The following is a 27,770-nucleotide window of genomic DNA, read 5'->3' on the forward strand; positions in this document are numbered from 1 at the left end:
AATTAATATAACAAACTTGCGGTGCTTCTTCTACTATGGCAAAATAAATAACATTCCATATTATTCTAGATTATATAGTTATTTTATCAGACTATTTTGTCGATTTTTAATAATTTCAGCAAACTCTAGCATAGACATAAGAAAAGCCGCATATTGAATGCAATGGAAATGCCCTTTTTTCGTTGTAAAGTTAAAAAGTCCATTATTTTTCAATGATTTTCTTGGAATAACATAAATGGTCTCCAAAACCACAATGCAGGTCCTTCACCATAAATACTTACCTTTCTCTAACAAAACAATGAAGCCACCGGAACCACCCACCACGAAACCACCAACAAAGCCCCAATAAGCCACCCCCAACAAACCCCTCGCGAGAACAAACACAAACGCCTGCCACACAACCGCCAACGCACGGAGATAGAGGGCCTCAAATCGGTGACAAACGCCGCAGCAACAACAACAACGAATATGCGCAACAACACCACCTGAAATGCGAACCAACACCAATGGAAACAAACTCAAGAGAAATTGAAGAATAGTAGGGAGCCCAAAAGATTAATCATAGTGTCGGAGTGCGAAAGATAAACATCCACAGAAAGCTCAACTAAGAAGAAAAAGAGGGGGAGAAGGAGAAGGAGAAAATCAAAATGAAACAAAACGGGGAACGAAATCCTTTTACAAATAAGAACAAAAGAGAAAGAACGTGCGAATAGTTGAAAGTGAGAGAAAAGAGAATCGAATCGAATAGATTGATGCGCGTGAGTGTTAGAGTGAGAGGTTACCATGGACATTGTAGTGTTGAGAGTGAGTGGCAGGGGAAGGCGAAGGGGAATGCCAGTGCCTGGAATTCCCTTCTTCGCATGCGCTCCAACCATGGATTGCTTGCTCCAAAGGGTCCTTCGATGTTTTGCTTCTTTTCTCAACTCTGGTCATTCTCCTGATTAGTTCACTTTCGCGATCACTCTGTCCGCCTATGCAAAGCTACACAATGTTGAGTTGGGGAGGGCAGTTCACTGTTGCATAATTAAAAGGGGTCTTCAATCTGCATCCTTCTGTCATGGCGCACTTATCCATCTTTAAGCCAAATCCCATTCTCTCACTTTTGCTCGCACCCCATTTGACGCCGCTCCCTCCCCTCATCTCCACCCTGTTTCTTGGACTTCTTTAATCTCTGGTTATGTTCAAGCCGGCTTGCCTCAGCAGGCACTCCACATATTTGAGAAAATGCGCACCACTGCTTCTCCCGCTTCTTTTCCAATTCCAGACCCTGTGGCACTTGTCACCGTCTTAAACACTTACACCTCTTTAGAAAAGCTGGATATCTGGAAAACTATTATCTGGTTCCTTATTCACTTTCTTCTTACACTTTGGTCTCATTTTTAGTTTTGGATTTTTTTTTTCGGTAGCCCATTCTTTACAACTTTTACACCTCGGTTTAAGTAGTCTGCACTTTTCCAAATGTGTAACTTTACGCTTTCTAAGCAAAGAATTTAAGCTCATGATCTGTCCTTATGCATTGAGTTAAGTCTTAAAAATGTCAGCTGATCATTCTTCTATTTTTTAAGGTCTCTTTTTTGTTTTGCATGGTGAAATATGGTTCAGCAATTGTTTAGCCTGTTGTGTTATGATAATAGTCATATGTATATTTGACTATTTATAGGCTTTGGATTGTTTGGTGTAATTTCATGGAATGATTAGTGCCATATTTGTTTGTAGGTGACTCATGCAAAGATCTCTTACATATCTAGTTTTGTGGCATTTGATTGTTTTTCCTCGAGCTTATCATTATTGTTATTGGAAGGGACATTCTACTCTATAATAGTTTTCCTTGTAAGTATAATAATTTTAATTGCTCATGCGTGTTCTATTTTGTTTGATATTTGATTTTAGCATTTACAATGGTTCCTGAACCAAAGTTTTTGATTTTGTGGCATATCGTTTCGAGCAGAGAGGCCATTATACACGATTGGTTGAAAATTTACTGATGTTTGTTGTCTTCATTTTTAGGAGATTTGTGTTGGTTTGATTGGAATATATACCATGGATTAAACACGGCAGTATTCTTTGACATCATTAATTATCAGTATTTTGAAAACCCATTTGGTTTAAGTGCTCGTAGTACTATAACACTACTCCTAATTCTGCTACTACTATACTACCAATACCCCTAGTGCTGGTACTACTATACTACTACTACTGGTCCTAGTGCTTCTGATACTACTACATTTTTATTTTACAATAGCAAAAGTTCTAGATTTTATTTAAGGGAAGCTCTATATATATTTTCAATTTATTCTTTATTTTCACAGGGATACTTTACTAAGAGATGCTAGGGCTAGTTCTGGAATGTGAGAGGATTGGGAACAGTAATGAAGTGCTAAGTTGTGATTAATGAAGACACAGGCTGGAATGAACCATCAGAATTCCAAATGTGGGATAGACCTGAAGGTGTGGTGCAAAAAATGAATGTTTGGAGTCTAGTATTTTTAATAAATTAAAACTTTGTTTAACTTTTTGGATAATACAAAATTTAATGTTGCATGAATAGTGCGATTAAAGTGAAAATACATAAAAAAAAAATTTATCTTTCTCTTCAAGTAAATAATTAGAGTGAAAAGTTGAAAATGTGTTTATTAAAAATTTCAACTAAAACAGTTTATAGTTTTAAATTAGTGATGACAATATATTTTTTAATATTTATTCTTCTAAGAAAACTCTACAAGATATTGAGCATAACATTTATATAGTAATACACGGGGGAAGAATTAAGCATAAAATAATAGTTGATGGGTAAATGACAAGGCATTGGGAGTTTGAAGAGGTGTGAACCACAGAAAATGGAAGAGTGAAGGAAGGCCACACGGAGGTGAGAGATAAGTATATTTATATAAAATAATTGTGACAAGGCGAAAGGAATTGCAGGCTGAAATGAGAATGAGGGTTTTGCAGTTGTGTTCTTCCATGGCTTCCACGTGGACATGCAGAGCTCCTCTGCAGGTTGAACTGGGCAAGTTCTGGATTTTGAGAAAAAGGAGTAATTTGCAAGTGCAGTGCTCCGGCAGACCCCCGAGAGCCCCTCCTGGAGTTGACACAAGAATCCACTGGGACAACGAGGATGAAGGGTGGATTGGTGGCGGAGACAGAGAAAAAGACACCAAATCCAGCAACATGTTCGCCGACGGTGATGACTTGGCAGATTTGCTCCTCACTTCTTCTTTAGGCTCTCATTACGAGTGAGACACTATCTTTCTCTCTCTCTCTCTCTCTCTTTTTCTTTAAAAATACAAAAGTTAATTTTTGCTTTATCATTCACCAGATTCTTAGGAGTATCACCCGATGCGGATTTAGAAGAAATAAAAGTTGCTTATAGAAAACTATCGAAGGAGTATCATCCCGACACAACTTCCCTCCCACTGAAAAGTGCGTCGGAAAAATTCATGAAACTGAGAGAGATTTACAACGTTCTGAGCGACGAAGAGAGTCGAAAATTTTATGATTGGAGCCTTGCTCAAGAGGCTGCAAGCCGACGTGCAGAGAAGATGAGAATGAAATTAGAGGATCCTCGGGAGCAACAACTCAGGAACTGGGAACCTGTTCCCGACATGGTCGACCGCCTCGGTGGAAAGAATATGAAGCTCAGTGATCAGGCTGTCTCTGCCATCACTATTGATGTTTTTATCATTATTTTTTCCATCTGCTGTATCATTTACGTAATCTTTTTTAGAGAACCATATTACTACTAGCTTAGCTATAACCCTTTACAACTTATACTGCACAATCAAATATATTACACCATTTCTTTCCTTTTTTGCACCAACCTCTCTTATTCTATTCATTCTCTGATTTTCCTTTCTGGTTTTTACTTGCATTCACCTTTTACCCATTCAACTCATTTCATTAGATTTAAAGAATAAAATGCAATTATGTTTTAAAAACATAATAAATTTGAGGGCATAGAGATAAAGAGTCAAAATGTTTGCAGAAGTTGAGTTTGATATTCAAAACACATACATAGGTCACTCATTACAATAGAATTAGGAGTTGATTCTTCTCCCTCTTCATCTTATATTTGTTCTGTTCTAATGCTTGAGATAGAAAGAAAACATAAGAAATCATGTCTGATGATTTTTGAGAGCATTTTTTACAGGCTTGAAATCTAACCAGCATCTTAAAGTGTTATGAGATAAGAGAATGTTTTACGTATAAATGTTTTGTGTAATATATAGACTAAAGATTATGAGCGTCCAAAAAAGCATGCCGGTAACAAAAAATGAATTATTTTTTATTATTTGATTATTACTTTTATCATGTAATTATCAAGTTCTTAATGAACTAATTAATTTTTATCGCGTGATTGATCTTGTAGTAATTTGATTTAAAATATGATGCTAATACTTTTAGGTACTAAAGGATGAATTAGAAGTAAAAAGATCCAGAAAAATTCACATACAAACACGAAGACATGAGTACAGTGATCGAAGTAGTTGCACCTTGAGCAAGTTAAAAACTACAACCTGTTTCATGGTTGACCAGGTGGTGTTTGTTCTTATCTATTAAAATTTATTTCACCTATAAATTTACAATTTTCAATAAATTCTAAATAGTGCTAAAACTCTTAACATCTCTTTCATGTTAATTGTAAACATTCTGTCATTAACTAATAAAAAATTATATTATTAAACTATATATAACCTAATTTTAACACAAAAGAAAGAATTGCTCTTTTCTTTTTCTTCTTTTCATGTTCTAAATATAGTTATAAAAACATTTATCCAAAAAATCTCAGTTTGTGCATTAACCTAAAATATTTGAAGTTATGGAAATAGTAAAAATGTATATTATTAGAAGTAGTATAATAGTGCCAAGTTTTAAAATTAGAATAAATTTGAGAATAAAAGAAATTGACTCAAAATTTGTTTGACTTCCATTGCCACATTAAAAGCTTACATTATTCTTCATTCATATTTAAAGTTTTACCATGATAATATACTAAATTCATACTATTAAAAGTGTGTTTGGACCAAGCATTTAAGAGAGTAATTTTTTTATTTGAAGAATTTAAAACTATTTCAAGAAAAAACATACGTTTTGATGAAAAAATTAAGAGAAAATTGAAATTGAGAAATTTTAAGAAGTATTTCAAATATAGTAAAATTTTAAACTCTCTTAAAAAAAAGAAGGAAATCAAAATTTTCAAGTTTGCGGAATTGCTCATTGGTTATGATAAAAAAAAAGTCCACAAATCTAAAAAGTTGAGTTGGGTCGAATAAAAGGTCAAGAAGAATCAGTTCAGGTGTCGGTCGAATCGGTCTAGTCGAAGGTTTAGTTAAACAGGTTTGGATTGAAGGTAGAGTCGTCGGGCAGAAGGTTGAACCGAATCAAACTGAACCAAAATTTGAACCAAGTTGGGTCGATCCAAAGGTCGAGACAGGCTGGACCAAACCGATGGTCGAGTTAGGTCAAATAGGCCAAAAGTTAAGTTAAGTTAGATTAAAGGTCAAGCCAAGTCAGTATGAGTCAAAGTTCGAGTCAGATCGAAGATCAAATTAAGTAGAACTAAAGGTCAAACTAATCCGATCTAATGATCGAACCATGTCAGGTAAGACCGAAAATCAAATCAGACTACTTTAAGCCAAAGGTAAGATCAGGTTGACTGAACCGAAGGTCGAACCAAACTGAATCCAAGCCAAATATCAAATCAGACTAAAAATCGACTTGAACCAAAAGTTAAAATTAATCCTACTAAACTAAATAAAAACAAAAGTATAAGGTCAAAGTTAAAATTACATATAGAAATAACTTGTCCAATAAAATTTAAACCTATACCCAAGATTTAAAGACTTTTGTCGTGTCCATTAAACAATGGACACTTCCATTTTATATTCCATTTTTTATTAGATTCTTTAAATTTCTTTTTACTAAACCTTATTAACTAAAATGATTAAAGAATTTTAGACATTATAAAAGTAAAATATATCAAATATCATATATTACAATAAAAGAAAAAATAAAATAAAAAAGATAAATCAATTAAATATAAATGAATTAGACTCAAAAATAGAATTAAATTTACAATAAAATAAAAATTAAATGGTTTTATTTAAATAAAAATTTAAAATTTAAAAAATTCAAAATATTTTATTCAAACTAATTATTTAAAAATTTGATATTTCAATTTTTTAGAATTGTTAAAATCCAAAGATTAAGGTATATGTTTTCCTTTTTAAATGACAGAAGTTTCCCCAACAATTTCATTCCCATGTTTCTGAACGGTCCAGATTCTACACACATTACAAAAGTATCAATTCCAAAATATTTCATTGGATCACGAGTTCACACAAATCAAATTTAGGAGGGCTTTATGCCACAAGTCATTTGCAATACAATAGTATATACACATTTGTTCACGCATCAAAACATGGTAACATCTTCCAGTCAACAAATTTTTCAACTTGAAATCATTCATTTTTCCCATTTTCATTGTTTTAATAGTGACGAGGCTACAAATATCCTCTTCTCCTGCCCCTTCTTGCCAAAGAAATGAATAAGCATGCATCAAGTAAATATGGGAAATTTAATTACTGGGCATTGTTACAAATCCCGAGGTAATATGAACAGTGGAGTCAGATCGATAGACATATGAACATAGCATAAGATTAATAGATATAATATCATCTAGCACTAGCACTAGCCTCTTCTACTACTGCTAAGTAATCTCTGAAGTTGGAAAGCTTCTCCCTGTTCCCCATTCAGTGCTCGTCTCTCTAAGCAGCAAGCAGTTAGCTGTCTAAGTAACCTCTCCAGATAAGACTGTAAACAATGTTTTGATTCTTTCATATTGGGATTTGTGGACAAAATCATGGCATTTACCGTGTCAGCTACAACTTCACGCTGCGAGTCTTTTAGAAGATAGCCTACGGAAGATTCTAGAGGCCGTTCATATGCCAGCAAAGCAACACAGTCCTACGGAATAAACAATCCAAAGCCAACACGAAACATATGACATACACACAAAAGATTAAGATTCCCTAGTAGTGCTTAAAGCCAATAACAAAGGAGAGATGAGATGATTCAAGGGTTTAGGGATTGTTAAGACTAATCTATTGAAATATAATTATTATATGATGAGCGCACGGATTAAGCAAAAAACGTAAGAAATTTGAAATGAATATCAAATATTTGTGAAGCAGTAACAATTTTCGTTATTAGTAAGAGAATTCACCTGAACTAAATCTTTAAAGACAGGCAAGTCGTAAAAACTCGACAATTCTATTCTTCCATATCTGACTGCCTCCTCCAGCGCTCCAACCTAAATAACGCATAGAGCCATAAAATGAATATTAACAAGTTATTCAACTTCTTAATGACCTATAGGGATTTTGAATCAAAGCTAGACCCTCATAATGATAAATTTGACATTTTCAGCAGCAAAAGACAGATAAATAATATAAATTGAGCTTAACTAATAAACAAAATGTGAGGCATGTGACAGGGACTAGGATCTTATGGCATGTCCAAGTCTCACATCAAATAGTATGGAATGTTTGGTTCTCCTTCCTTAACAGTTGGTTTTTAAGGATGGGTTCCTAGTGTGCTTATCAACATGCAAATAAACAACTTAAATCCACATTAACAAATGCGTACTAATGAAATACTGGAATAAAGTGGGTCCGACATCCGATAATTACAAAAATAAACATTGAAAGAAATATACCCGAACTAATTCGATAAACTTTTGACAATGTAGAAGAAAGCATGTAGCTGATGTGTTGTCCTGCGGTAACCAGAACTGATTGTCAAGACTCCAGAAGTAAATATGAAGAAAGAAGATTCTTACGTACGACAAATATTAAAATTACATATATAATTCTATCTGTTATTTGGAACCATTAAAAAAAATGAAAATCAAATTAGAAGTAATGTCTCGAAGATCAATAAAGTACTTCAAAGATAAAATCTAAGTCAACTTAGCGATGTACTGTCACTTTTAATAGATGCGAAAGAAACACTGACAAGGGGAAGAATTAGTGCCAACAGCCAAACTCCACAACACCACAAATTCTTAGGTAAATAAGTTTTTAAATTTAGTAAACTCAGAACGAATGAACCAAGAGAAATATATCATAGCATAATCTGTGTCACGTATGATTCAAACAGCAAAACACATGGCAGTTAACAATTTAAGCATAACTTAGTAATCAAAGATGATAAATATGCCATAGCAAACATGATTGCATTTTTTATCAGTTTAATTGAAGTTAGGTTTACACTACATTATAGCAAAAGTGACTGAGACAAGTATTATAATCTGAGAGAGCCCACCTCAACAATTTGTGGATACCATTCCCGCAATTTACCAAATGCAACATCAATGTCTCCATTCCTGATTAGCTTCATTGAAAAGAAAAAATGTAAGCCAATTACGATTTTAAATCCGCAAGAATATACAACCTGGACACCATTACCAACAATAACAAAACAAAGGACAGTAAAACTACAACATTTATCACCAAAAAATAACAATATGCACTATAAAAACTCATCAGGAAAAACATTTGCGTTAAATAGCATTTCCTTGAAAAGATTGGCTACAAACAGAACAGTACATGCCTTGAAAACATTGGGGACAAATAGTAATGTTAGTCAGAAATGGTTCGGTTGAATGTCATAAGCGTTGAACAATGACAGGTCATGGACTATGTTGACGGTGGCAAACAGTGTATTTGGCGTGAATAGCAACAGTAGGGAAAACACCGATTTTAGTTATCATTAGGTTCTTGATTAGCGACAAAACAAGTGACAGAAATATGGTACCACTCTAGTATCATGTTGTGGACAAAGAAATTGAGAAGGAATATAATGAATTCTTTGTGTCGGATACACACATGAGTATTCTTACTTATAATGAAGATACAATAATAAGGACAGAATCAATATCAAATAAAGGGAAATATTTGGCAAGATATTTCCCAATCAAATCATATACCATATCTCCCTATTTAATGTAATCAAATCATATATCTAATATAATTGACTCATCTCTGATACAACTAACCCATGTGTAACAGTATATTTGCCAGTCAACAACTCTTAACATAAACAGAACATTCATAATTCATATATAAAACGGAGTGAAGCAAAGAAAAAGAGTGAAGGCTGTGGGATAAGGAAAAAAGGATCTAATGCATAAATAAATGTGATATGAAGCAGCTGTGTGCACAAAAAAATGAGTGCACATGTAACAGCATTTTGTCAGTCAAAAATTCAAACATATTCAACAAAACGGAGACGGTAACGTGGTAAGGAAAAAGTGGTCATCTTAAGCAAAACAGAATTTTTTATTGAATATAAAGTTCCAGAAAAATCCCCCCAAACTACCAAGCAGACCTATTTTAAAAGCTTTTTTTCAGAACATGCTACAGTGCCACAACACTGTAATGCTCAGTTATGGAGGTGCCCATAGCAGCCAAGGGCAGCTATGCCCCCGATAAAGAACTATCCCTGCACTAGAGCGTGCTATTATCATCCCTAGGCCTGACTCCCTTAATATTGATAAACAGGCACCAAGAAATATCAACAATGAAAATATATTTTGTAGTGAATAAAGTACACTAAGATTGCTTAGAACATATAAGCATGTTAGGTTTGTTTTCTTTTTTAGTTTATATGTTTCCATTAATAGTTAAAAAAAATAAATAGTTTTGTTGTCATTATGTTTTCTAATTTAAAAAAGTTACCACCAAAAAAACCATGGAAGAGAGCAAAATTATTTTCACTACTACAAAATTCACTGTAATCTTCCTAGTTTCCATTGAAAACAAAATGAGTAACTGAACGAGAATAAATCTCACATATCTCCCAAATTCAACAGGTCACTTAGAAAGACAATTAAGGTAAGTGTCATGCATAGCTCCAAATTCAACAGAAGAACATTAATTTTCTTGTTAAAGAGACCAAGTGACTGTTTTATTGAAATCAATTGGTACTAGTGATATGGCAAAAGATGGGGAAAAAATGTATGAGTTGTAGGACAGCGTAGTGGGTGATATTGGAGAGGGGCATGTTGTCCAAGTAGTTATTGATGGGGCATCTAACCTTGTGGCAGCTGGGAGAATGTTAATGGAAAAGAGAACCAAATTGATCCCCTTATGCAGCACACTGTCTTAATCTAGTTCTTGAGGATATTGGAGAGTTTCCGGATATTTTGCAATACCATTGGCAATGCAAAGAAAATCACCAATTACATACATAAGCACGCAGGGGTTCTTAATTTATATAGAAAGCACTCTAATGGAAGAGAATTAGCAAGAGCAGCTGTTACATGTTTTGCTACCTGTTATCTTACATTAAATTGTAAGCACCAAAAAAATGTTCTTAGATCAATGTTTGCCTTAGAGTAATGGGCTACTAGTCCACATGCTACGAAAATTGAAGCTAAGCTAGTGTTGAATCTAGTGTTGAGTGATGGCAGATTTTGGAGATCAATCACATAATGCCTGAATTGTGTGATATCACTTGTAAAAGTCTTGAGGCTTGTAGATGGTGATGCAAAACCAGTCATGCATATATTTATGGGAAAATGGATAGAGCTAAGGAGAAAATTGCTAAAAATTTCCAAAAGCAAGAAACAAGGTATAAAATAGTGTTGAAAATTATTGATACTAGCTGAAATTTAAAACTATATAGGCCTCTCCATGCAGCAGCCTATCATCTCAATCCTAGGTAAGCTAAATTTGTCCCACTAAGTAGCATTATCTTCTTTGTTCTCATCAACTTATTGTTTATTGTGATACATATCACTACAACTAAAATTTCAATCCGATAGTGAGGTGTTCGTTGGTCTGCATGAAACATGTCAAAGAATGGTTTTGGATGCAGTAACAAGAGTTGCAATTGATCAAGAACTTGAAAAGTTCAAGAGAGCTAAGGGGGTTTTGGAATGAACATTGCAATACATACTATAATTCAATACTTCATTGTTTTGACAGCTCGGCTGGGATAGTTATGGGGTAGAAGGTAGAGTTACAAAATGTAGCCATGAAAACTTTGATCCTCAAATGTAGTGCAACAGGGTGTGAAAGGAATTGGAGCACATTTGACCAACAAATATTAAATGCTCGAGTATGTCAAATACAATCGTCAACTTGAGAAAAGACAAAAAGAGTAGAGAAGAGAAGGGAGAACTTATAATCCTGTATGTTTGTCATATATTAAATCAGATTAAGAATGGATCGTTGAAAAGGAAAATCCTTGTTTGCCTATTGATTCCTCGTGTATGAATGTACATGAGTGTTTTGATGTTGAAGAGAGAGCTCCAAGCAAAAAAGGGAGAGGTAATTATTTCTATTTATAGAATTTTTAGAAATTATAACTTGAAAGTTCAACAAACTAGAACTAAAATTTATTTGTTTTTCTTTTGTTAATATAGGTCCTAGAAACTTAAATGCCACAAATAAAAATGGAAAATCCATAGTAGGAGATGAGGAAGAAGTTAAAGACATTGAGGAAGGGGAAGAACTTTTAATAGAAGATGAAGATGACTTGAGTGATGTAGATATTAGAGAGGAAGATGAAACATGAACGATTAGTGTTGGAAGTCCTACACCGATTAGAGATAAGGCCAATTTAAAGTATATATGTGGGTGCAAATTTCACCTTACAGGTAGGTTTTGTAGGGTTGAGTTAAGCTTAAAATCTACTTCTTAACAATTAGGATATAATTTTTTTTTTCTTTGATGTTGTTTAGTATGTATAAGCAACAACCATAGTCTATGATAATTATGCAGTAGCAGCATCAAAAACACTTATTTTTTGGATGGCTATAATTCAAAGTTTGTTTAGTAACATATAGCCATCCATGGTTGTAGGAATCTTATGCAGCAACCACCCTGTTTTTTGGAAGGTTGTGTTGCCGAAATTGTGTAGAACAACACATAGATACACAACCACTCTTTTTTACTGAAGTTGTTTCGCTATTAATTATATCTTTGCATGTTTTAATATCTTGTATATTTAAGTATATATTACAATTTTTAATGTATATGATTCTTACTATTCACAGATTAAAAATATAAGCTTTCCGATACATAATTTATATCTAGATTCAACTACCATGGCCAACAGCAATAGCTTTCTTTAAGTAGGGAAGCATGTGACATTGATAATGAACAATAAAATATAAAATGCTGAATTTAACTTTCAGTTAAAGGTTCTAAGAACTGAATTTCTAATATTAGTTAGTTTTTTTTAGTTCCATGAAAAATATACCTGCCGAAGAGTCTTTCTATGATTTAACGCATATGTTATTTCCTGCTCATCAATTCCACTTTCTTGAGCTATGTATATAGGAGGAACAGTACTTTTACTAGCCACATCAAATGAATTCAATGTATCTTCATAGCCATAGTGCAGCAGGTAGGAACGGACAATTCTGCTGACAGAAAAAATATATCAAAGTTGAGAAATATCAATCACATCTATTATTTTTCTTATTAACATTGGCTCCCATGAAAGCAATGGATGTCACTCTCAAACACCTAGGGTTAAAATATATTAATCTCAACCTTCGTAAACCATAAAAAGCTGCAGCGTGCAACTAGTGAAGACCTGTACTTCCTAGTAAATTAGTAAACCACAAAAAATAGATTTTGTTGTCTGCATTGAATTTCACATAGCAACTGTATTGAGCTTAATAAGAGTCTCAATCATGTTATGTCGTAAACTAATTTACAAATAGCAGACCCTAAATTCTAGCAATTACATCTGTCTGATAAATTTCTCCGATATGATACAAGGGGTATGTTTGAATGGGTTTCTCCATACGCTCGCCTAAAAGAGAAAAATATAAATTAAACAACTTCTCCATAAACTAAAATTACGCAAGTTAAAAGTAAAAATTTGGAGAAATTATGAGTTTCTGCAAGTTAGCTTATGGACAAGCCACTTTTAGCTTATGGAGTAGCTAATTTCTATTTTTCCACTTATTTTTCTCTCCTAGAAGAGCTTATGGAGAAGCTCGTCCAAACAAACACATGTCAATCAGAAACAAAGGGCAAAACTCGGTTGATATACCCAATCTATGGTATTCACCCTACCATATTTTGTTCTCCTGTGCATGTGGATCTTCTATTCTTGTTATAATGTTTGTCAGATAAATCACTCTCAATACAATACCAGATTGGATCAATTGGAAACAATAGATAAACCAAGTTCACATATGAGAACAGCTCAATCTATGGTATTATGGTACCCCGCTGTTTTCTTCTCACCCCTTCCCAGGCTAAAACTAACAATACTGGTTGCCACAAAAGAACAAAAACTCATTCTATATATAAGCCAGTGGAAACAAAAGAGCTGTTGGGTCATTTTAAGTAGAGAAACCACCAATAAAGTAGCGGGAAGGGTGAGTCACACATTGCGGCAAAAAACAAAAAGGCCATTTTTCACAGGCTTTGTAGGTACAGCCAAAATCTGATCATGATCATTTGTAACATAAATAGTGGACAATGTAATAGAAATCTGCATTTATATGTACACAAACTTGTTGATTTGTCCTTAGTCCTGAAATCTTACCCTGCTACTGACTAGTAACAACAAATATAAACCCAAGAAAGATCCTGGTTATTAAGGGCATTTATAACTCCTAGTAAGCTTGCACTACTTAGGATTAAAAAAGAATTGAAAATACAGAACATGATCAACTTCAAAAAAAGTAATGGAAAGCATATAGTCTAATACCGAAGTAATTCAAATTAAAGACAACTTTATCTCACCCGTAACTGACATTTGGTGGCACAGAAATTTCCTCTATTTTCAATTGCTGCTTCATTCTTTCTTGTGCTTCAAATTCCTAATCCAATAAAATAAATATTTAAGAAAAAAGGAATGATAAACAAGTAAATATCTTGTGTAAACTTAGTTACCTTTTAAAACAAAAAGGTCACATGAAATTAATATTTGTATATGTAGTAAAAATTACATTGAAATAATTTAATCTACCATTTAATCAAAGTAATATCTTAGATGCATAGCATGAATGATAAGGTTGCCAAAAGATCATGTTTTCTTCTCAAAATGCTTACTAGATAAGCCTAGGGATCATATATCTTGAGTACAAGACTAAATATTTGTGGTTAATCCGATAGCAGATGACATAATTGACATAACAAATATTATTAGGATAGATTTTGATATTAGAAAGTACAGGTCTAACTCATCCCTATAAAATTGGTTTTGTAAGGTAAGGTTTCCACCACTAATATGCTATAATTTGGTCATATTTCAAGTCAATGTGAAATCTTCAACAATTACAAATATAATTACAATGAATATGTACAGTTTTCACATAATGAACCGTTATAAACATCTAAGTTTTTATAATAAAATATAAGAACATTGAAATATTTTAACAAAATAAATTTATATTTTAAACAATATTAATTCATGCTTGCTAGCATAGCATGCTTTAAGGGGAATAATATCACAGGATAAAAAAAAATAGAACATCTAAGCTTCCCAAATATTAAATACGTCTCATCCATATAATTTAGGCTTCTTAAAGTATAGACATCAGTGACATCACCAAATATATCAAAACCATGGGCTGCAAGGAAGATTTTTTTTTTTTTCACCAGAAGACACATAAATGTTCAACAAAATTAAAAACAAACAGGCACATTGAAACACATCAAAACCTTATCCACCAAGGTCTTGCCATGAACACTCCAGTTATGGTTTGTCCCACCTTTACACCCTCAAATGATGTCTCAGTTAATAGAACTATATTACTTTTAAGAGTTCAGGAGATCATTTAGAGTACTCTAGTGATAAACATACTACATTTATTGTGTTAAGTATGTTTAGAGAAAAAGCATGACGCGTTGGTTGGGGTAATTCCCCCTCAAACGAGACAAGAACAAGCATATAATTTGTCATGATGAAAGGTGACTATTGGATTTAGTAACTGAATTGGAAGTAAATTCAAAGGTTTGACTTGTTGAAAAGATACAAATTTACAAGATGTTGATGTCATTGAATTAGCAAGTAGGATAACAAACTGAAGTAAGGTGGAAAATGTACATAAGAGTAAGGAAAATATAAAGAAGGCTCTTACTTTTAAGTCGAAAGTAAATGGTTTCTGCCCAAAGTTGACATTCACCCTGTTAGAGATAAATGAAACACACCCCTGAAAAATTAAATACCTCTAGTAACGATGAAAAGAAGGTGCTATTTGAAAGAAAAGAGTTAGTAGACAATGTTAACACACTCAAATAAACGAAAATTGGTAAAGAAAGCAGTGACAGTCCAGGGACTTACTCCTCATTTTGGCTATGAACTGCTATAGTAGGAAAAAGGGGGCCTTTCAAGTCTTTGTAAACAGAGCCGACAACTTGGCCATTTTTACTGCCACAGAAAGAAGGGGAAAAGTGATATGTCAATAGTAGTTTTGCTTTGAAAGAAGAAAGTAGATGAGGAGTGGTGGGAGTAAGTGGTGTACGTGAAAAAGAATTCCTGCGCAGCGTAGTTAATTCCGGCACCAACTACATCACCAGACGTATAGGTTGGACCAAACGCTTCCCCCTTGCCATGTCCACGGTAAAGAAGACCATCGTCACCATGATAGCCACAGCTATTGGCCTCCCACCTAACATAAATCAACGGGGTTAGGGTTGGGGTTAGGGTTAGGGTTAGGGTTAAAAAATTGAAGCAGTGGATCAGTGAGTTAGTGAGCGAGTAAGTGGATGACTGACCCTGGCTGCCTTCGCATCTTGAATGTCTCGGAGGTGAAGCCAATGGAAATTTGACCCTTGACGCCGGCATCCTTGACATGAATCTCGAAATAGTAGATAAGGCGCTTGGTAGGAGCAGGCTTGTTGGCCTGAATGACACCGACATCGTGGCCGTGAAGGTTGACGCTGGTGTACTTCACCGACAGCTTGTCCGTTGACACCACCACGAAGCCACCGGAGCTGTTAATCGTGTTGAGCTCCCTCGGCGCCTCCTCCTCCTCTTCCTCCTCTTCCTCTTTCTCCTTCTCCTTCTCCTTCATCTCCCTTCCCCTGCAAGCTTCCAAGAAGTACAGTCCCAGATCTTGATCTTCAACATTTGGCCTCCTACTGTTCCCGTTACTCTCACTCATCGCTCTATCAAATTCTCGATCACGATCACCTTCACAAACCCTACCACCTTCTTCTGTTCGATTCTTCTTTCAATTTTCTTTCCCACTCCTCACCGATATTCTCTCTCCTTCGATCCCACACCAACATAATCACTCTTTCTTAACATTACCAATAGCTTATACTAAATATATTTACAATTAATTATAACATTTTATAATTTTTAATTAGCTATAAAAGTACATTTGATAATAACAACCAGATACAGATTAACGTTGGATCTCCGTATAAGTATATAACTTTCATTAAACATATTTTTATTTTTATTATTTATTTTGGTCACTTTAAAAAAATTAAAGTTTAAAACATTATTTTTGTTATTGTTTCGTAAGGAAACATCTAAAGGTTTCACCGTAACATTTTATATATTTTAAATAGGTCTGTCATTTTTTTTTAAATATAAGATTTATATGAGACTAATATTTTTGTAACTGTATATTTAAGTTCGAATTTTTAAACTTAAAAGATTAATTTATTATATTCTTTCAAAATCAAAAATACAGTTCTAAGATTTTGAATCTTAAATTTAAATTCGATTTTATATTGTATCCGAACATTCTGATAAAGATTCCTTATAACACTTCGTATTATGCTTATCACATTTGAAAATGAGCGATACATTATAGATATAATCCAATTTTAAGGATGATTTTGATTTCCTTTTAGTCTTATTTATTTTTTCTTTTCTTTAATTATTTATGTGGTTGTTATTTCTCGTGTTATCGTCATTGTTATTCAAATTTACCTTAGCAAAAAGATTTATCATTTACAGTCTAAGAATAATTAACAAGAAGATCCTTATCAAGACCTCTTTTCTTTCAGTTTGTTCTATTTAAAAATTATTATTATGCAAGGTGAATAAATCTCCGATTCTGAATGTGAATAAATAGATCTCAAACGAACAAAAATCATAATCAATCGTCTGTTTAAGAATGTTTGCTATAATAAAAAAAAGGTTACATATTGCAACTCGAATATTTTTCACCTTGATTTTCTTTAATAAAAAAAAAGTACTAATCCCAAATAAACCTTGAATGTTGAATGATTAAAATCCGCATCATCCCTTTGAGATTCGTTAAAGCGATTATGTATGCATAACATTCGAAAATTAGGTAGAATTTGGTTGTTCAGATACTGTGAAAAACAACAATCAAATACAAAGATGATTTTGACACATGAATAAAAAAAATTCAAGTTTAAAAAGAGTATAATAACAGTATATGAACGTGCAATTAAAGGTTGCAAAACATTTTTACCCGAAGAGTCGCTATCTAGATTGAGTGGAGGAAGTTAGGAAATTATTCATAGGTAAGAAATAGTTGGGGTTACACGATTAGGAAATTCATTCTAATTTTTGTAACCCATAATCAAACATATATTTTAGGATTTCACTATAGATAATATATTTCTAGAATATTATTATAAATACATTTACATATTTGCATAATTTAAAAAAAAATAGACTCCACAATTCATATTCAAAAATTATTATAAATTGTATAATGTGAAATATGTTTTCAAATTTCACCATATAAAATATAATACACGGATAATTTAAATTTTTTCTGTTCTACCTCAAAGTGCATGAAAAACTATCGATGTGCAATAAGAAATGGCCTTCTAAAATAAATCCTAAACTTCATTTGTAATGTATGAAGTACTCTAGAAGTCTTCTGGAAGCAATATTGAGTTGATTCTAAAATAGCTTTTGAGAAACAATGTTAAATTCATTTTAAAATAATGTTTAGGATTCAACTTTTGAAGGTACAACAAAAAGTAATAATGTCTAAGAACAATATAAACATTTCATATTTTGTGAGGAGTAAGCTATAGAAACAAAAGTTACATGCTAAATCAACTAAATCGAGTATGCATTGAATATAATAAATCAAAGAGTATCTGTTGGCAACGGTTTGGGTCGGACATGGATAATGTCTACTCATGACCTGACCTACAATAAAAAATTATGTTCGTTACTCTGTTATCCGCACGAGTATCTGTTTAAAAAATATCTACATATATCCGTGAATACCCACAAATATTTTAAAAAAATATTTTATAAATATTTAAAATTAAATTTAAATAAAATTACAAAAAAATAAAAAATAAATATTATTTAATTTAATCTAATATAATAAAATATAATTTTAATTTTAATTAAATTTAACTTAATAAAACATAATTTCAATTTTAATTTTAATTTTTTACGGATAATATGTATTCACGGGTACAGATAATATGATATCCGCACCTGACCCGTTTATAAGCGGATATTAAAAAATCGGCTACTCGCAAATAACAAATACTTGTAGATATCAATTATTCGTCATAAACAGATATCTACATACACATGTATTTTTGCAATCCCTTGGTGTAACCTTGTATAGAAAGAAAGAGTATGTGTTGAATGAACAAAATCAAAAATCGTCCTTCTTAGATATTGTGGGCAGTTTTTCCTTACATTTTTCGGAATGCGTAATCCGAAAATCTATTTTTTTTTTTAAAAAATTACTTTCGGAAATTATTTAGCTTCATTGTTATATAATCCACAAATTATTTAGCTTCTGGATTTTACTATACATGAGTTATTTTTGACGAACAATTTGAAAAGAACTAAATAGGAAAAAAAAGTTATAGGATGCAATGCAAGAAGAAAGTTACCCAGGCGGAGGAAGAAACTGCCACGTGTTGTGCTGGATGCTAAACAAGTTCGGGGCTGGTACCTTCATGTATGGAAGGGTGGTTTTGTTGCTTTGTTGGTTGAAACGGTGAAATTCAGGTTACCACAATTCGAAGTCCAGAAATATGCTTTCGAAACACTCCAAAACGTGTGTAGCTAAGAATTGGAGTTTCCGGAATTTATGGCTAGAAAAGAATATACAGAATAGTAGTGGGAGATACGCCATGCATTTCGAATTCACGTTTTCGGAAGGCTATTTTGTACACTCTGAAAAGTGCATTACGAAACTATTGCACAAGGGTTTTGGAATGCAAATTCGGCAACATATTCCGGAAAGCTTACTCCAGAATATGAACGTGTCCATCTCCCCCAAATACGGTTAGGAGCAACGTAAGCCAAGAGCTTGCCTCCGATGGTACCCATGCAGTGGCAGAAACACAAGCACAGGTGGAGGAAAAGGAACAAACGGAGAATGTTAACAGACGTGGATGAAAACCGCACGAAAAAGGGAGAAAGGATAAAAGTATTTTCTTTCCTCTTTTTCCTCCAATATCTAAATCCGAAGTTGTACCAGGTCTAACAAAATAATTTACTAAGCCAATGTGGAATTAATAACGCTGTTTAGTTCGGCATTATATGTATTTGAGTATTTCTTATGCTGATATTTATGCGAAAATTTTCACCACTTTAACCCTGAGTATCTTTTAAAGTTAACACGATATCTGAAAGAATCAAAACTTAGGATTCGGTGGTGCCACAATACCCTCTATCATCTACACCAAACACAATACCCACTATCATCTACACCAAAAACTATTCAATCACATATCCATGTTGAACCAAACTAAAAATTATGCAATCTTTTGGCTGTCCCTGAATTGCCTCCTCACTCCGTGTTTTTTTTTTTGGATCAATGAGTTGGCTGAAATATTCAATGAACTTTAACAAGTTCAATGTCATAAATCAACCATGAATTTTGTGGTATTTTGTCAGAGTGTCCATCACTCTCAGACCTGATACATGCAGATGTTAGAGGTTATAGGGATCCCAAATACGAAATTAGAGAAAAGGAAATGGCGTTAAATAGACACAAGAATTCAATCACGTACGTCAGTGTTGGTGGAATGACAAGTCTTCTCTTTTCTCCAACTTGCATGCCTGGGAACCATAAATACGCAGGTATATACATCACAACGGTTCTTAGAGAGAAAATACATTTAAATGAGAAAAGCCACTAACAATCTTCAAAACACATCCACTACTATTATTCGATTAACTTCATATGGACCCCAAGACAACGTGGGTAACCACTCTCATTTTCAACCAATTAATAGAAATTAAGGGGCCAAGGGGCCTGTAAAAAATAAAACTATAAATGCAAAAACTGGAAAAACTAAAAAAGGACACACAATATAAAAATGACTACCTTCAAGGCCAACATCCCAACCCTCGATAACCTCTCCTTTACCTGCAAAAGGTTAATACTTAATACAAGCATAAATAGTTCTTCAGGTAAAACAAGGTTTAGGTGAATAGTGTTTACCAAGGCGAAATTTGAAAGGAGTTTGGCCAGCGTTTGACTCAAAGACAGCTCCATTTTCCTTCAACTTGCCAGTGTAATAGATGCTAATCTGTAACAACAGAGTAATTTAAATCAAATCAAAGAAATTCTTCAACTTTTATTTATTTGATAAATGATGCCCATGAAGTTTGAATCCACGATGATATGACCTCATGTAAACTGCCCAGACCCTCATCATTAGCCAAATCATAGGGACGTCCGTATTTTTTTGGTTTGATTTCATGGAACTATTATCTAAAGTATTTTAAACCGTTTAAATAAACTACCTTTTTTCCTGAAGCTGCGATTTTGCCATCTTTTTTCCCCTTCTCTTGTTCCTGAATAACTAGTCCATTTGTCAATGTTCTAACATTGGAGGGTTTTGCATTATCCCCCTTACTTCTGTCCTCCTCCATCTCAGTCTCACCACTTCGCTCAACATATACAGCTACATTAGAATTTACAACTTCCCCATTGCCCTGACTTTTACTCATTTTCTTCCTTTTCTTAACTTTTCTATTCTCCGATTGATTTCCATCAGGTAAGTCATAAGCACCATTGTCTACCATCCTGCGCCAGAAAAATTAAGAATGTAAGGTTTATAATATATCTCAGACTAATTGACAATAAACAAAAGAGAGTCCAATTTCAGTAATCCTTTTCTCCCTGGTCTTTCAGACCAGAATGACATTCCAATTTCAGTTATGTATCAATGTCTATCCCTACACTGTGATATGTTTGGAGAGCTCACATTAATTAGGCATATGATCAAATTATAGTAAAGAAATGAATCTCAAGCCTCACCTTACAAACCAATTTTATGAAGGAAATAAGATTTAAAATTCATTTTATAAAATAATATAAGTATATATCTTAATAAAATTTGTTTGACCTATCATGTCACCTACTACAGGACTACTAGTAGACCTCTTACAAATATATAGTTCCACATTTAATATATCAAATCCTCCTCAGCATGATGGTGTATGTTGGAAATCCCATATCAATTAGACATGTCACCAAATTATAGTACAAAGTGCAAATATCACCTTATAAAATAGTTTTTGTAAAATTGAATTGGGTTTAAAGTCTACTTTCTAAAAAATATTTATATAGAAAAAAGTTTAAAAGAGCAAACATTAATATCTATCATATTACTAGAGGTTTGTCATGAAATCATCTGATTTCTTTTTAATTATTATTCTTACAGATATAACAGTACTACTACTAGCAAGGCACTTTTTCTCATCCTTGTCAATTGTTTTTCTTTATAATTTATACCAGGCAGAAAAAGATTTGCTGCTTGATTCCTAACCAGCTTGTTTTTAATTTTATATAAGAATTTTATTTTGGTTTCCGCTTACTTGAAGGGATAAGGACACTTTAAGCATAAAAGCTTGAATCAATTCTAGTCAGTATCCCATGATTTATCTACCGAACAGCTAATCTTGGAAATGTTTAAACTTGTTCATTTATTACTAGTTTGTCAAGCTTCTGTTGCCAAAATCAATTGTCACCAGTTAAATTTTAGCACTAAAGCATGGATTAGTAACAAGTTATAATATTATCTCACATAGAGAACATAAATAAAACAGATCCAGACTTCTCATTAGTTAGAGAACATAAACAAAACAGATCCATACTTCTCATTAGTTCGCTTCTGATGCTGCTCTTTTTCTTCAAAAAAATTAGGAATCGCATTCTGTGACCCTGCTGCATCTCTGTTGACCTTGTCCTCTTGGAAGATATCTTCATTATATCCATCGTCACTTTTGTTTACTTGTTCTTTCTTTTTCCTCTTTGCTCTATTCTTTTTAGGATCCATCTCAGCAGAAGACAATGCAACATTGCCTGAAATTTTAACATCCCTGCTAATTTGCCAAAGCATATCAGATATCAAAATTTCATTTCTCTTTTCTGACAGAATGACACTTCAAAGTTTAAGATAAAATTACAGGGAGAATGGCAGTGGAGAAAACACAGTGAAATTTTGAATGCTAGACATGCACAACATGCCATCTTCATCAAGGTAACTACACAAATTCATTTGTAAGGAGATTTTTTTTCAGGTTTTACCTTTACTTCTTTTAGCAGAGAAGGGATTTCATTAAGTATTCAATTGTGAAATGACAGACAGTAGTTTTGAAAGTCATTAGCAGATTTACTTTCTATATCTGCTATCTAAAGCGATAGGAAAGATCACCTTAGTTGATTGCTACTTGCCTAAAGATGGTACAAGGGCACAAGTTTATGAAGCACTAAATGCATATTAAACCGAGGTAAATTCCATGGTAGCCATAATTTCAGATGCTGTACTCGTATCAGTATGTAGATATTTAAGATTAAGTAAGAATAATTTTGTTAGGTTTGAAAATATTACTGGTACAATTGAGGGACTTAGCTGTGAGTCTAAAATTTGACAACTCTAGAAGGGCAGTAAGAATGGAATTGTGCAAAGTAACGGAGATGAGGGGGGGCATGAATGGTCAAATATGAGGTCAGGGGGGCTTTTTTACGTGGTAAAAGAAATATATGGAAGTGGCAATCAGATGAAAAAAGCTGATACCAAAATAAGGTTCGGAACATAAAATTTGAGCCTAAATTAAAAGCTGACCATTTTAGCCCCAACAGACGAAGACCATGTCAGAATCAAGCTTGGGCAGGGTTAGTCCGTTTGACTTTGGGCAACCCACTTATAGTTTTGTTGACAATGACACTAAGAATTTTTCATATTAACAATAATTGCACTAAATATGTATATATATATATATATATATATATATATATATTTTTTTTTTTTTTTTTCTAAATATAATAAAAAATAACATAGTTATCTGTAATTCATTTATTACACTAAAATAAATATGACAATAAAAATAATCACCATAATAAATATTAATCTTAAATTTTACAAAGTAAAAGTAATATACCCGAAAACGAATATATAATATCTATACACACACATATAAACACCAAGGATGAATATAGAGTTTTTCAGAGTATAAATAATAGCACTAGTTATCCTTTCATTCTTTTCTAAATGTAATAGTAAAATAACATAATTATTTGCATTTTATTTATCATATTAAAATAAATATGTCAATAAATGTATAAGAAAAATTGTAGGACCTTAGTTTTGGAGAAAAGAAAAAAATGAACCAAAACTTGTTAAACTGACTCAAAAAGCTCTACAGCCCACGTAAGGCCAAGCTTAACGTGAATGAACCTTTTTAGTCCATACCAATGTAGCTTGCAACCTGCAAATAGACAAGGTAACCCATTTTTCCAACCCTTTGCCAGGGTCGGAATTTTTTTTTCTGGCATTTTTCTTCCTTTCTGGTTGGAAGCTAACCAAAGGGTTTGCATCCGCTGAAGAGTCTGTGCTCTGGGGATTATAGGGAGAAACTCTTTGGTTCTTTGTATCAATCGATAATACGGGTCACCATCATACACTTCTACATATTTAGTCCTAAGAAATTTACTGTGAAATATGTATGGCCTGTATTCTCTAAATAACTTTCATCAGGAAGACTAACCTCGTTGCTCTGCTAATATGCACCATCTAAGGTATCTTGGTTGCAGAAAATACTGGTTTGTAAGATGCTGTCAGAAGTCTCAGACATAAAGAGTGATTTACCAAATTCTCCATTACCATATATAAATCATGTTGCCAGTTTATGTTCTTCAGCAAAAAAAAGTACTACTCAGTTATACAAACAGAAGTTTGTTAAGAAAAACTTACTCATTAACTGTGTGCTGTTCATTTCTTAGAGGCAGATTAACAAGACTGTTTTGATAACCATCAGTAGCAATTGAAACCATCCCCTCTTTAGATCTTTCTTTTCTTTTCTTCTTTGGCTTTTCACCCAGTCCATGATCAACCTGAGAGGAAGGCAGTATTTTATCTGTGGTCTCAGTTTCCCTTCATAACAAGGATAAAAAGGATTAACAACCAAACCAGAAACCTTTACAGATAACAGAACAAAAGGAATTACAGTAATTAATCCATTCCTAAACTAAGCACTCTAATTTAATATAACAAATGGGTTTATTATTTTTTATGCACTATCAATGTCAATATTTACAAACATTCAGTAAACGAAAATATCTTGGATATTACTCGTAAAAGTATTTATTACCGAAAACAATAAACATAATATGCATAGTAATGTGTGATTAGATGACATTATAAAAAGTTTTACACGATCATTGCGGTGTAAGTAAAACCCAAACACAAACGTATATAAGTGATGGATCAGGTAAATACGAAAGGCTTACATTTTAAGAATGTGAACATTCAAAATTTAGGCCATACAATCACACATAGATGGTTAATATTAGAAATTGGTTGTAAACATATGACCACTTATAAAAATCCTGTTTATTTGTCTTTCAATATTGATCAATAAAATATTAACTAATGGTCTATATATTTACCATTCTTATTTACCTGATATATATATATATATATATATATATATATGTGTGTGTGTGTGTGTGTGTGTATGTATATATATAACAGTCAATAGTGCAACAGTTTATTCTACAAAATGACAAATATTCCAAATTCTCATAATACTCAATCATGAAAAGCAGCTGCAGTTTTAGAATCAAGAATTCAGAAGACATAATCACTCACATATCATCAACATGCTGCTCTTGTTTCCCTCCTGCCACAACAACCTGGTTCATCTCTTCGATTTTTAGCTCATCTATAACATTATCTAGTTTGATAGAATGGCCATTACAGGAACTCTTTGTCCCTTTTTCCTTTTTCTTCTTTTTCTTCTTTGGACTTTTAATATCCCCAACATCCAGAGATGTGCAAGGATCTACCAAGTGCTTTGATGGCACAGCTTCCCTGTTTTGGCGGAAACATCATTTATGAACAGAGAAAAGAAACAAAAAATACACATCCCCTGACACCTGAGACTCAGAAAAGCAAGCCTGTGTTTGAACATTAATCAAGAATTAAGAGTCACCTTTGTGTCTGACTATCTACAAGGACATGTCCAGCCTCTAGATTTGTTTCAAAAATATTATTTCCACCCCCATTCTTGTTGCTGGCATAACCAGCTCCTCTGACGACACTAGCATCCACTTCTTTGTCCAAGACCCTTCCAGAGGCTTTATTCTTGTAAAGAGATGAAATGGGTAGGCTATCTTCATTGTCAGTTTCCTGGTTTTGGTCATGCATTCTGTCATCGACAATTATCTTTTCTCCGCCACAGCCATCATCATCTGACTCGACTGACCGGTACATCTTCCTAAGCCGTCGAAGACTGCCTTTCCTAATTTTTGGTCCGTTGTCATGAGAAGCTTCCTCTGCAATGAGCACAATCAAAACAAACGAAACATATAGAGTTTTGAATTGGGGGAAGCTAGAGAAAAAAAGAAAAATTGCTCCATTCGTGGAAGGGTTGACAATATTATTTGAACTTGCCTTCTTTGGAAATAAGAGATGGTGAGGAAGCCTCTGGAACAATGTCATCGTCAATAAAACTATCTTCATACCCATCTTCGTCACTGTAATCAGATCTCTCTGTTTCTGTATCAGCGATATCCTCCCCATATGATTCACTTTGCATTGTAGTGAAGGAAGTTAAGAAAAAGAAAACCATTGAGAGAAAAATTCAACGGGAACAAAGAAAAAAAAGATATATAATTGTATTCTCTCTTTTGATAGGCACGGTATGTTATTGTTTAGACTAATCTAATCTAATACAATACAATACAATACAATACAAAAGAACACAGAAACACAGTGGAAAATGGAGTATCCAAATAAAGGTTTCAGTTAAAGTAAACAACAAGTTTATGTGAAGGGTTGAAGGAATAATTTGAATGAATGTAAAATAAAGATGGGACATGAGGAGGAGGAAGAAGGATACGAATCATCAATAAGATTGGCGTTGCGGGCAGTGGCGAGATAGTACCCGCAGAGATGAATGCTCCGAGGGCCAATTACAGAGAAAAGAACTTGATCAACTTCTTCGAGCTCTAAGTTTAATTGCAATGACTCTGCGTTTCCAGGATAGAGAGAGCATAGATATACAGGGCTCCTGTTTCCCACATTGCACTGGAGTGTGCTTTTAGCTGTCGCAGTGCCCAACCCAAGAGTGGCCTGAGTAAACATTAAAAATAGCACATTTTAACAATAAAATCTGTTGGTTTCTGCGCGATTAATTCACAGCAACACCACACTACCACTACCATTGAAATATGGAGGCGTCCTTTGGAATCCTCGTATTTATGAGTAAAAGGCTTTCCCGGTTTCACTTCCACTCCTGCGGTTCAGTGAACGAACGAACGAACGAACGAATGAATAAATTGTAGTTACGTTTTAGACCTAAGAATATTGCAGAAACAACCAGCCAAGGGAAGCTTACCCCAGAAAGCCATGTCTCCGACAACCGCCCTCCTCCTCCGCGCCTCCTAAACCCTAAACCCGCTGCCAAGGCTCTTTGCCGCCCTTTTTATCACTGGTGTGTTTTAGAATCTTGGATAAAAGAATGAATCTATGTCTTGAAAATTATAATAACCGTTAATATAATAGACAAATGGTTATATATGGGATAGTGAAAATAAGCGATATCAATTTTTAAATTAAAGTAAATGTCTTAATCAAAATATTGGGTTAAATATATTCTTTTTGTCTTTCGCTTAATTTTAAAATTAGTTTATTTCAAAATTTTAGTCTTTTATTTTTTAAAATATGTAAATTCAGTATTTTTAATCAAATTTTGTTAAATTTATTTGATATTTTAAACATATTTTATAATAATTTTTGACTTAATATTAAAGTAAAAATGTATCAAACAGTATAAGATGTGTATAAAACTTCAAATAAACTTAACAAAATTTGATTAATATATTGTTATAGTTATATATACTTGACATAATATTATTATTTCAACTTCAAATTGATTAATATTATGATAAGATATTATATTTGAAATATTGTTTTGAAATTTTAAATCCTAATTTTATTTTTAAAATAAAAACATTAAAGGGTTAAGGGATTAAGTCATATTTAAGTTTTTATTGGTTTTGATTTTTAAACAATATAGGATTATTCGATCTATCATAACAAGTCTCTTAACCATAACAAGTCCCTTAGTTAGGTTCTAAGCATCATTCTTTAAATCACTTTATCATCCCATCCAATAAAAAGTTAGAAAAATAACGATTTATATTTGAAATAATTTTTTCATAATGTGAGATATTGAATTGAGTCCAAAATTAAATTTAATTCGCTCTTACTTAATTTTATTTGAATATTATAATAAAATACTTTAAGTGATATATGGAGTTAAAATTTGAGACAACATTGTTCATGGGAACATTTTTTTTA

At 33.1% G+C, this 27,770-nt stretch overlaps 3 protein-coding genes across 6 annotated transcripts; 1 reads left to right on the forward strand and 2 right to left on the reverse strand.

The window, feature by feature from the left end:
* Nucleotides 1–2,744: 2,744 nt before the first annotated feature.
* On the forward strand, nt 2,745–3,804 carry NDHT (Chaperone DnaJ-domain superfamily protein). 2 transcript variants are annotated; one of them, XM_028053654.2, is made up of 3 exons: nt 2,745–2,866; nt 2,950–3,233; nt 3,317–3,804. In XM_028053654.2, exons 2-3 carry the CDS (start codon nt 2,962–2,964, stop codon nt 3,741–3,743), a joined length of 699 nt encoding a protein of 232 aa, XP_027909455.1. In that variant the 5' UTR covers nt 2,745–2,866; nt 2,950–2,961; the 3' UTR covers nt 3,744–3,804. The 2 variants fall into 2 exon arrangements, with proteins under 2 accessions (XP_027909455.1, XP_027909454.1); XM_028053653.2 differs by lacking the exon at nt 2,745–2,866 and having other exon boundaries at nt 2,897–3,233.
* A 2,639-nt stretch (nt 3,805–6,443) lies between these two features.
* LOC114169460 (ran-binding protein M homolog) lies at nt 6,444–16,284 on the reverse strand. 2 transcript variants are annotated; one of them, XM_028054616.2, is made up of 10 exons: nt 15,750–16,284; nt 15,497–15,643; nt 15,316–15,402; nt 15,113–15,158; nt 13,773–13,849; nt 12,268–12,430; nt 8,323–8,391; nt 7,715–7,774; nt 7,223–7,309; nt 6,444–6,963 (listed from the first exon to the last, which is right to left on the reverse strand). In XM_028054616.2, exons 1-10 carry the CDS (start codon nt 16,136–16,138, stop codon nt 6,688–6,690), a joined length of 1,401 nt encoding a protein of 466 aa, XP_027910417.1. In that variant the 5' UTR covers nt 16,139–16,284; the 3' UTR covers nt 6,444–6,687. The 2 variants fall into 2 exon arrangements, with proteins under 2 accessions (XP_027910417.1, XP_027910416.1); XM_028054615.2 differs by having other exon boundaries at nt 12,268–12,433.
* Nucleotides 16,285–19,519: 3,235 nt separating this feature from the next.
* On the reverse strand, nt 19,520–26,955 carry LOC114169957 (peptidyl-prolyl cis-trans isomerase FKBP43-like). 2 transcript variants are annotated; one of them, XM_028055370.2, is made up of 13 exons: nt 26,806–26,955; nt 26,630–26,703; nt 26,308–26,540; nt 25,860–25,996; nt 25,399–25,741; nt 25,056–25,277; nt 24,159–24,338; nt 22,060–22,284; nt 20,704–20,986; nt 20,399–20,486; nt 20,282–20,323; nt 19,965–20,013; nt 19,520–19,868 (listed from the first exon to the last, which is right to left on the reverse strand). In XM_028055370.2, exons 1-13 carry the CDS (start codon nt 26,816–26,818, stop codon nt 19,787–19,789), a joined length of 1,971 nt encoding a protein of 656 aa, XP_027911171.2. In that variant the 5' UTR covers nt 26,819–26,955; the 3' UTR covers nt 19,520–19,786. The 2 variants fall into 2 exon arrangements, with proteins under 2 accessions (XP_027911171.2, XP_027911170.2); XM_028055369.2 differs by having other exon boundaries at nt 22,060–22,287.
* Between the last annotated feature and the right edge of the window lie 815 nt (nt 26,956–27,770).

This window comes from Vigna unguiculata, chromosome 11 (genome assembly GCF_037176805.1).
Source record: "Vigna unguiculata cultivar grain cowpea cultivar isolate G323 ecotype 2 chromosome 11, ASM3717680v1, whole genome shotgun sequence".
Classification (NCBI taxonomy): domain Eukaryota; kingdom Viridiplantae; phylum Streptophyta; class Magnoliopsida; order Fabales; family Fabaceae; genus Vigna; species Vigna unguiculata.

Bases quoted from the DNA above. Each gene is read 5' to 3' on its own strand.
- NDHT (XM_028053653.2), top strand. From the start codon at position 2,929: ATGAGAATGAGGGTTTTGCAGTTGTGTTCTTCCATGGCTTCCACGTGG. The intron at 3,234-3,316 runs GTGAGACACTAT...ATCATTCACCAG, and splicing joins TCTTTAGGCTCTCATTACGA to ATTCTTAGGAGTATCACCCG.
- LOC114169460 (XM_028054615.2), bottom strand. From the start codon at position 16,138: ATGAGTGAGAGTAACGGGAACAGTAGGAGGCCAAATGTTGAAGATCAA. The intron at 15,644-15,749 runs GTCAGTCATCCA...GATTTATGTTAG, and splicing joins AAGATGCGAAGGCAGCCAGG to GTGGGAGGCCAATAGCTGTG. The intron at 8,392-12,267 runs GTATATTTTTCA...TTTTCAATGAAG, and splicing joins ATAGAAAGACTCTTCGGCAG to CTAATCAGGAATGGAGACAT.
- LOC114169957 (XM_028055369.2), bottom strand. The intron at 26,541-26,629 runs GTAGTGGTAGTG...ATGTTTACTCAG, and splicing joins GACGCCTCCATATTTCAATG to GCCACTCTTGGGTTGGGCAC. The intron at 24,339-25,055 runs GTGAGTGATTAT...CTTGTTATGAAG, and splicing joins GAGCAGCATGTTGATGATAT to GGAAACTGAGACCACAGATA.